The sequence below is a fragment of the Moschus berezovskii genome, chromosome 5 (genome assembly GCF_049115385.1).
Source record: "Moschus berezovskii isolate FMDL1 chromosome 5, NW_MosBer_1.0, whole genome shotgun sequence".
Lineage (NCBI taxonomy): Eukaryota > Metazoa > Chordata > Mammalia > Artiodactyla > Moschidae > Moschus > Moschus berezovskii.
The window spans coordinates 111,759,398-111,769,555 of NC_142464.1; the positions used below are offsets into that span (position 1 = coordinate 111,759,398).

Below are 10,158 nucleotides of genomic sequence, written 5' to 3' on the forward strand. Positions count from 1 at the left end.
TCAGTTTTGGTCCTTGGCTACATGTCAGCTGGCGATCATAAGAAGAGAGCAGATTTGAGACAAGCAATGATGATCTCAACTGGGGGCACTACTTTTGAGCCACCTTAAATTCGGGATCAGATCGCTGGGTTCTGTGTTTTGCCTCACCAAAAGAAGCAACTAAGCATAACTAAGTGAACTAGGATCCTAGTTCCCTGACCAGAGAAGGAATCTGTGACCCCACACTGAAAAGGCAGGGTCTTAACCACTGGACCACCAGGGAAGTCTCTGTTTCTGTTTTTGCTTGTTTGTTGGCTTGCTTTTGATCCACTGTTTAACTTTTCTATGAAGAATGTCTCAAAAGGCACCTCGGGGAGAGGTTCAGTCTGTGAATCCCGTATGCCCAGACTATTTTCAGCTAGTATACGAGTCAACGGGCTCCCTACACTGACCTGCAGTAAATGCAGTAACAGAATTTTTCCACGGGGCGAAGGGGTAAACAGAATACCTGTGTGCAAATTTGCTGGGAAAGAGCAATTGCTCTTGCAGAAAAAACAAATTTGGACAGCTATGGAAAGAAGTAGCAATTTGTGCAGTGAATTTATTGGGGCAGTTAAAGGAAACAGGGTGTTTTCCCTTTGTCGAATAGTATACTGTGCATTCAATAGTATACTGTGCTGAGGAGCGCTTACTCCCCAAGAGACATCAAGATAGCTCAGGAGGAATTCCCTGGCAGCCCAGCGGTCAAAACTTGGTGCTTTCACTGCCAGAGTCTGGGTTTGATTCCTGGTCCAGGAACTAAGATCCTGTGAACCAAGCAGCATAGCCAAAGGAAAAAATAACAAGCAAAAACAAAGAAATATCTCATAACCCTTATGTTGGGCTTCCCAAATGGCTCAGTGGTAAAGAATCCTGCCAATGCAGGAGATGTGAGTTTAATCCCTGGGTAGGGAAGATCTCCTGGAGAAGGAAATGGTAACCTACTCCAGTATTCTTGCTGGACAGGACTTAGCAACTAAACAACAACCCTTAGGTTACTTTCCTGTATCTAACAGACAGCTTTTAACACTTTCCTGAAAAGTATATTTTATTAATATGGAATATACATATGATGGAATACTATTTAGCCTTCAAAAGGAATAAAATTTTGACACCTGCTACAAAATGGTTCAATCTTGAGGATATTAAGCTAAGGGAAATAAGCCAGATACAAATGGTCAAATATTATATAATTCCAGTTATCTAAGCTACCTAGAGGAGTCAAATTCACAGAGATAGAAAGCAGAATGGTGGCTACCAGGGGCTAGGGGAGAGAGAAGTGGGAAGAATTTGTTTAGTGGTAGAGTTACCATTTGGGATGATGCAAAAGTTCTAGAGATGGACAATTCAGATCATTGCTTGACATTTATGAATGTATTAATACTTAATGCCACTGTAGTTAAAAATTGCTAAAAGGAAAAAATTTATGTTCTATGTATTTTACCACAGTTTAAAAAAAAAAAGGATAAAAAGCATACTGACTGATTTGGCGTTGGGGGAGTGGGGGTCTTACCTTTGTAAGATTCAGGCCTTATTTGGAGCAAATTTTATAATAAAAGCCATTTACCATTTTTTGGGCTTCCCTGGTGGCTCAGAGGTTAAAGCATCTGCCTCCAATGCGGGAGACCCAGGTTCGATCCCTGGGTCGGGAAGATCCCCTGGAGAAGGAGATGGTAACCCACTCCAGTATTCTTGCCTGGAGAATCCCATGGACGGAGAAGCCTGGTAGGCTACAGTCCATGGGGTTGCAAAGAGTCGGACACGACAGTGACTGAATGGAACGGAACCATTTATTTTATTTTCAGAGATTTGCTGTTTACTGGTTGACTTTCTCTGTCAGTGGAAAGAGTGTGTAGAGGCAAAAAGGTCCTTCCTTTACATCTGCAACCTCACTTTTCCTGAATTTCCTTGGTCTTCCTCTCTTAGGGCCTACGTTTCCTTTCTACCTCTTCTGAACTATGCAACAAAGTTAAGTTCTGAATTTCTCCAGATAAAAGTTTTAGACAGTGTCCAAGTTCATTGCATGCTTAGTCGCTAAGTCATGTCTGACTCTTTGTGACCCCATGGACGGTAGCCTGCCAGGCTCCTCTGTCCATGGGATTTCCCAGCAAGAATACTGGAGTGGGTTGTCATTTGCTACTCCAGGGAATCTTCCTGACCCCGGGATCAAACTCAAATCTCCTATGTCTCCTGTGCTGGCAGGTGGATTCTCTACCACTGAGCCACGTGGGAAGCCCTAATAGTAAAACATTAATGTCAGCTGAGTAACTGAATAACTGATATGAACTTCTTTGATAGTTGGGACTGATTTTTGCATCACATTCTTGTGGTATTATATGCAGGAAGACACAAACAATAGTTTGCAGTGTAGCATTATTTGCATAGTAATAAGAAAAAAATGAAAACAACTCCAAATATTCATCACTATGTGAATAGAGAAATAAATTTTAGAAGATTCATACAAAGTCATATTGTGCAGCATGTAGAATAATCTAGAGCTAGCAATAAAAACTTAAAGACCAAAAGAAGAAAAAAATAGAAAAAATCGTGGACTCTGCTGGAAGCCCAGTGGTTAAGTCAGTGCTTCTACTGCAGGAGGGTCAGGTTCAATCCTTGATCAGGAAACTAAGATCCCACATAGAAAAAAAGAAAAAATAAGCAGACTTGCAGAAAGAATGCATTCCTCCCTTAACATTTCTCTCAGCACAGTGGAACGCCTCATTATTTTTCAGGATTTCCCTTGGTAACATTTTCCCCCCTGCTGCTGCTGCTGCTGTTAAGTCACTTCAGTCGTGTCCGACTCTGTGTGACCCCATAGATGGAAGCCCACCAGGCTCCCCCTTCCCTGGGATTCTCCAGGCAAGAACACTGGAGTGGGTTGCCATTTCCTTCTCCAATGTGTGAAAGTGAAAAGTGAAAGTGAAGTCTCTCAGTCGTGTCTGACCCTTAGCGACCCCATGGACTGCAGCCCACCAGGCTCCTCCATCCATGGGATTTTCCAGGCAAGAGTACTGGAGTGGCTTGCCATTGCCTTCTCCATAATGTATTGAATTCAGTTCTCAAATTTAAATCCTGGGCTCTTCTTTAGTCTTCATGAATCACTCTTTGCCCTCTATCCCCACTACTAAAACCTGCCCATTACCTAGATTACTAACCATAATGTTTTTCTGATTCTTTCTAATACTATTTTCCAATTCTTCATTAATCCACTTCATCATTCAATAAAAAATTTTTGTTGTTGTTGTTCAGTTGCTCAGTCATGTGTGAGGTTCTTGGCAACCCCATTAACTGCAGCATGCCAGGTTTCCCTGTCCTTCACTATCTCCCGGAGTTTGCTCAAACTCATGACCATTGAGTTGGTGATGCCATCCAACCATTTCAACTTCTGTTGCCCTCTTCTCCTGGTCTCAATTTTCCCCAGTATCAGGGTCTTTTCCAATGTGTTGGCTCTTAGCATCAGGTGGCCAAAATACTGGAGCTTCAGCTTCAGCATCAGTCCTTCCAATGAATAGTCAGGGTTGATTTCCTTTAGGATTGACTGGTTTGATCTTGTTGCTGTCCAAGGGACTCTCAAGAGTCCTCTCCAGGACCACAGTTCGAAAGCATCAATTTTTCGGTGCTCAACCTTCTTTAAACTTTCACATCTGTATATGACTACTGGAAAAACTATAGCGTTGACTATATGGATCTTTGTCAGCAAAGTGATGTCTCTGTTTTTTAATATGCTGTCTAATATATACTATGTGCTCACTCCTTATTGTAAATGTATCTTTCCAAGCTTACTTAACCAAGTATGGGGGTGAGAATGGTCAGGAAATATGGATTGGGACTTCCCAGTGGTCTAGCTAAAGTTCTTCACCTTCCAATGAAGGCAGCATGGGTTGGATCCCTGGTTGGGGAACTAAGATCCCACTTGCTGTGTAGTGCAGTCAAAAGAAAAAAAGAAATATGGGATTATCTGCATAAAACAGAATGAATCATTCATGGCATTAGCCTCAGTAGAATGAAAAAGGAGAGGACATCCTCAATCCCTCCCTAAATTCCAATTCTTTTGTAGACTTCATGATGAATATGAAGACCTCTGTCCCTCACATTCTGAGGTGGCTATTGTTGGAGACTGTTGGAGAGCTGGAGATTGTTGGAGAGTTGGAGACTGTTATCCTTGCCACTTGAGTTAACCTTTGAAATTGCCCCGGGGAACAATCTTTGTTCCCTAGGTGAAAAGCATTTGATATGGCCCCTCCCTACCCTTTTAACTGGGTCCTAAAACAATCTTAAACTCTCCTTCACATTCTTTCTCCTTCTCCGCAGACCTACCAGTCCAGAGTTTTACCTCTCCAGGTTCAGCTGCCTGGCCTGCTTGAAATTTCCACCTATTCTCCTTCCCAGTCAGGTTTAGTGGTTCTCAGACTTTCATAATTTTAAAATCTGTAAGCTCCATGAAAAGTAAATGGGTGAATATACTGAACTAGGACTGCCAAAATTTTATTTAGCCAATTAAGGACATTAAAAACTAACACAGCAGCTATTTACATTTACTAGCATTATAATTTCATTAAGTAAATAGGTATATATAGATAGAAGGGGATGACCGAGGATGAGATGGTTGGATGGCATCATCAACTCAATGTATATGAGTTTGAGCAAGCCCCTGGAGATGGTGAAGGAATAGGGAAGCCTGGCGTGCTGCAGTCCATGGGATTGCAAAGAGCTGGACATGACTGAGCGACTGAATATAATCCATCAAAGAGTAGAAAGAACATCATCTCAAAGTAAAAGATAAATTATTTAAATTAAATGAATTTAACATAATACACGCTCCCTATGTTATCCTTAATTTTCTGACCACTTCTGCTACTACCAGCCGACATTATCTCTAACCTGAAGTGAAGTGAAGTGAAGGTCAGTCGTGTCCGACTGTTTATGACCCCATGGACTATATAGTCCACGGAATTCTCCAGGCCAGAATACTGGAATGGGTAGTGGTTCCCTTCTCCAGGGGATCTTCCCAACCCAGGGGTTCGAACCCAGGTCTCCTACATCGCAGGTGGATTCTTCACCAGCTGAGCCACCAGGGAAGTCCATCTCTTACCTGGATTATCACAATAGTCTCCTCTCTGTTTTCCCTGCAACCCAGCAGTCAGAGAAACCTCTTCAGAGAAATTGGTTCCAAACCCTCCACTGGCTTCCCTAGTAAAAGCTGAAGCATAAATGGCCTACAGGAACCTTCATGATTGGAGCTGCTGTTCCTTCAGTTTCTAGGCCAGAACCATCCCACAGAAATATAATGCGAGCCACATATATTTAATTTTAACTGTTCTAGTAGCACATTGAAATTTTTTAAATTTAATACATTTTATATAACTTTGCAACCCCATGAACTGTAGGCTACCAGGCTCCTCCATCCATGGGATTTTCTAGGCAAGAGTACCAGAGTGGGTTGCCATTTCCTTCTCCAGGGGATCTTCCTGACCCAGGGATCAAACCCAGGTCCCCCACATTGCAGGCAGACACTTTTACCATCTGAGCCACCAGAGGAAACCCTTTATATAACTTACTATGCCCAAAATATTATTGTTTTGAAATATTTATTATTAGGAAATATAATCATTTCAACATGCAATCCATATAAAAGTAATTAATAAGAAAGTCTTTGAAATCCCGTGAGTATTTATATCTATAAGCAAACATAAGTGTTAGTTGCTCAGTCGTGTCTGACTCTGTGACCCCATAGATTGCAGCCCACCAAGGTCCTCTGTCCATGGAATTCTTCAGGCAAGAATACTGGAGCGGGTTGCCATTTCCTTCTCCAGAGGATCTTCCCGACCCAGGGATTAAACCCTAGTCTCCTGTATTACAGGTAGATTCTTTACCGTCTGAGCCACCAGGGAAGCCATTCATACCTAAAGCTCATCCTAATTCCGCCAAGTCACATTTCAAACACTCAACAACCACAAGTGGCTGGTGGCTAATATTTACTATTGCACCCAAACAACAGTAGCACAGTGCTTTCTTTCACTTCTCTCCCTTCTCTGCCAGGCTTTGCCTTTGTGGATCCCTCTCTGCAGAGATAAGCCAGGGACTCACTGTACCCTCAGCCTCTTCTGACTTTGACTCAACTGCCTCCATCTTGGTGAGGCCTTCTGTATAAGATCAACACTCCCACTTCTGCCATCCCCACAGTACAGGCAGAGTCCCTGTCCCCTTTCAAGTTTTATTTTTCAATTGTACTTAACGACATCCAACAGTTACACAGCTTAGTATGTACTGCTTATTGTCCCTAGCTCATAACGTTTTCCTCACTGCTGTACCCTCAGTTCTGCGTTAAAACAGTGTCTGGCAGATTGTAGGCACTCAATAAATATTTGTTGAGTGATGCAGAAGGAAATAGCAACCCGCTCCAGCATTCTTGCCTGGAGAATCCACAGACAGAGGAGCCTGGCAGGCTACAGTCTCTGGGGTCGAAAGAATCGGACATGACTTAGCAACTAAACCACCACCAAATGTACTTCACTCCAGATCGGAAAAAAGTCTGTACAAGCTAGCACTGGGCTCTGGGAGTCACGAATATAGACGCATAACCAAACTCACACATCTTTGAACTTTAGCTTAAACTTCATAACACTTAGGGTGTTTACCACGTGGCAGTTACTGCAGGATGTGCTTTGTGTCAGTTATCTATTTCCCATCCCTCTAGGGAAAGTACACTTATCTTACTGGATTTTCAGTAAAGGAACCTAAGGCTCTAGGAAGCTACTCACGATGCTGAGTAAGTTAGCCATGAAGTGTGGAGTTCATCTGACCACACCACTCTGCCCGCCCCTTACTGCTGTGACCACATCCAGAGGAGGTTGGGCCTAGTTTCTACCTTTCACTGACAATTCTTTATGCTTATTTCCCTACGAGATTGAGAGCAGGGGATTCTATTTCTTGCCAGTGTGTTCTTAACATCTGGGCAACAGACAGTGAATGGTATCTGTTGATGGCTTCTCAATCTCCCACTCACTGGGTAGTTCTTGTACATTTGTATTAAGTTGCTTCAGTTGTGTCAGACTCCTTTCGACCCTATAAACTGTAGCCTAGGCTCCTCTGTCCACGGAATTCTCTAGGCAAGAATATTGGGGTGGGTTGCCATGCCCTCCTCCAAGGGATATGCCCCACTCGGGGATTGAACCCACGTCTCCTGCTGCTACTGCCTTTCAGGTGGATTCTTTCCCTCTGAGTCACAAGGGAAGCCAGGTTAGCTCTCAGCCAACCTCAGCCCCCTGAATTCTTGTTTATAGCATTGGATGCTGTGTAAGGGATGGTGTTTTTTGGCATCGTGTGGCTCCCCGAAACCCCTTTGTCCATCCAACACTGGTCAAATAATGAAAGGTAAGAGTCTAAGTCCATCTTCCTTGCTTGCTGCTGCTGCTGCTGCTAAGTCACTTAGGTCGTGTCCGACTCTGTGTGACCCCACAGACGGAAGCCCACCAGGCTTCCCCCTCCCTGGGATTCTCCAGGCAAGAACACTGGAGTGGGTTGCCATTTCCTTCTCCAATGTGTGAAAGTGAAAAGTGAAAGTGAAGTCGCTCAGTCGTGTCCGACCCTTAGCGACCCCACGGACTGCAGCCTACCAGGCGCCTCCATCCATGGGATTTTCTAGGCAAGAGTACTGGAATGGCTTGCCATTGCCTTCTCCGTCTTCCTTGCTTAGGGTACACCTATTCTGGGAATTACTTTGAAAGTTTTTTTTTTTTCATTGTTTTTAACTAAATGGTGATTTAAAAATTTCTCTTGGAAATTACTATGACAAAGTAGTGTTGCTTTCTGTTAGGTATCTTTTTTTTTTTTTTTTTCTAGATATGAGAGCTGCTCATTTCCCAGAAACTACAGCTCACAGAAAACCAACAAAGGCACGAGATATAGACCATTCACTTATGAATGTGTAAAACTCAAAAAAGTCCACATCACTCCTACAACATGTCGAAAGTGCCTCAGAATTCACACAATACCGACTTTCTCATGGTTCTGGTTAAATTACATATACCAGTTTATAACAAATGGCAAAATCTGTAACTCTGTTCAAAGTTTTAAAAAATCAAAAAATGGGCTAAAGAACTAAACAGACATTTCTCCAAAGAAGACATACAGATGGCTAACAAACACATGAAAAGATGCTCAACATCACTCATAATTAGAGAAATGCAAATTAAAACCACAATGAGGTATCATTTCACACCAGTCAGAATGGCTGCTATCCAAAAGTCTACAAGTAATAAATTTTGGAGAGGGTGTGGAGAAAAGGGAACCCTCTAACACTGTTGGTGGGAATGCAAACTAGTACAGCCACTATGGAGAACAGTGTGGAGATTCCTTAAAAAACTGGAAAGAGAACTGCCATATGACCCAGCAATCCTACTCCTGGGCATACACACCGAGGAAACCAGAATTGAAAGAGACACATGTACTCCAATGTTCATCGCAGCACTGTCTATAATGGCCAGGACATGGAAGCAACCTAGATGTCCATCCGCAGACAAATGGATAAGAAAGCTGTGGTACATTTACACAATGGAGTACTACTCAGCAATTAAAAAGAATACATTTGAATTAGTTCTAATGAGGTGGACGAAACTGGAGCCTATTATACAAAGCGAAGTAAGCCAGAAACAAAAACACCAGTATAGTATATTAACACACATATATGGAATATAGCAAAAGGATAATGATAACCCTGTATACGAGACAACAGCAGAGACTCGGATGTGTGGAGCAGTCTCTTGGACTCTGTGGGAGAGGGCGAGGGTGGGATAATTTAGGAGAATGGATTGAAACATGTATATTATCATATGTGAAACGAATCTGACTTGGTTGGGGGCTCCCCACCTCAACACTCTGTGGATTAAAGAGGCCGTTTCTTCCGGAAGTGTATAAATTAGCCTGGGATAGAACCAGCACCCTGAATTTACTAATTAAGAAATGAGAAACCAGAACTATAAAGGTGGCATAGAAATACAAGAAATTATTCTTAAGTAATTTTTTTTTTCTGTTGGGTATCTTTTAAATGTACTTATCTCAGTAGCCATTAAGATTTTTCTCTTAATAGGTGCAAACTTCTTTTTTAACACACTAGCTAAAACTATGACTTTTCCTACAGGATAAGATAGAGGGATCAGGGACTTCCCTGGTGGTCCAATAGTTAAGACTCCACCCTCCCGATATAGAGGGCACAGGTTTGATCCCTGGTTGGGGCACAGGTTTGATGCCTGGTTGGGGAAGATCCCACATGCTGCCCAGCAGTCAAAAAATAAAAGCCAGAGGGATTGATGAAATCAGCTTCAAAGAGCTGGACATGACTGAGCGACTGAACTGAAGATAAATTTACAATGTCAAATCAATGATAAGCAGTAGCTGGAAGTCTTACATCCTCTAGGTTCGTTTATCATGTGAACATCAACACATTAACTGATCCATGTTTTCCCCCTTCTATAAAATGGCAACACTAGTAATTTTTTTCCTACCTACTTAACAGAGGTGCTGTAAGGGGCTGTGGCCAGCAAAATGCAACACAGATGAACGGTACTAGAAAGTAAAACACAGGAAGCACTATTACCTTATTTATATCCCACAGGACCAGCTTGCACTTAAGTTTGGCAAATTCGTAGGCAGTCTGCCTGCCGATTCCGTGTCCAGCTCCGGTAATCAGGACGATCTCTCCAGTGACTGATTTTCTCTTCTTAGGAATAAAAAGCTTCACGAGCGACTCTACGATGCAAACGAGCAGAAAGGGCAGAAGCAGGAAGCTGGCCAGAAAGAACTGCATCCTTTTTTGTTGCTGCGAGCTTTGGGTATGTTTCGTTTTACCAGTTATTCTAAATCGCTTCTGGCGAGTATAAAAGCGAGAACAAGGAAGGGCTCCTTTATCGCAGAGAAACAAACGACTCCGAAACCGTTCCTTCCGCTGGGCTGGGCTTGGCTAGCTCTTTGGCAATTGGCTGCAGTGCGGAGCGCCAGCTCGCCAGCTCAGAAATCTGGGAGGGACAAAACCCTGCCGAGAGCGAAGCTTCCTCGCTGTGGGTGCGCCGCGAGGCTCATCTTTCCCTCACTTTCTCATGGGCTCGCGGGCCGACCTTGGAGGGTTAGTTGCCACTTGTTTTG

General features: G+C 43.0%; 1 protein-coding gene across 1 annotated transcript in view; it reads right to left on the minus strand.

Annotated features, from left to right (window-relative positions):
* LOC129561622 (estradiol 17-beta-dehydrogenase 11) overlaps positions 1–9,941 on the minus strand; it is a 44,149-nt gene extending 34,208 nt beyond the window's left edge. Inside the window, exon 1 of the mRNA XM_088836472.1 lies at positions 9,614–9,941. Within this exon, the coding sequence (XP_088692598.1) occupies positions 9,614–9,823 (210 nt within the window). The 5' untranslated portion in view covers positions 9,824–9,941. The remainder of the gene's footprint in view (positions 1–9,613) is intronic.
* Positions 9,942–10,158: the final 217 nt, after the last annotated feature.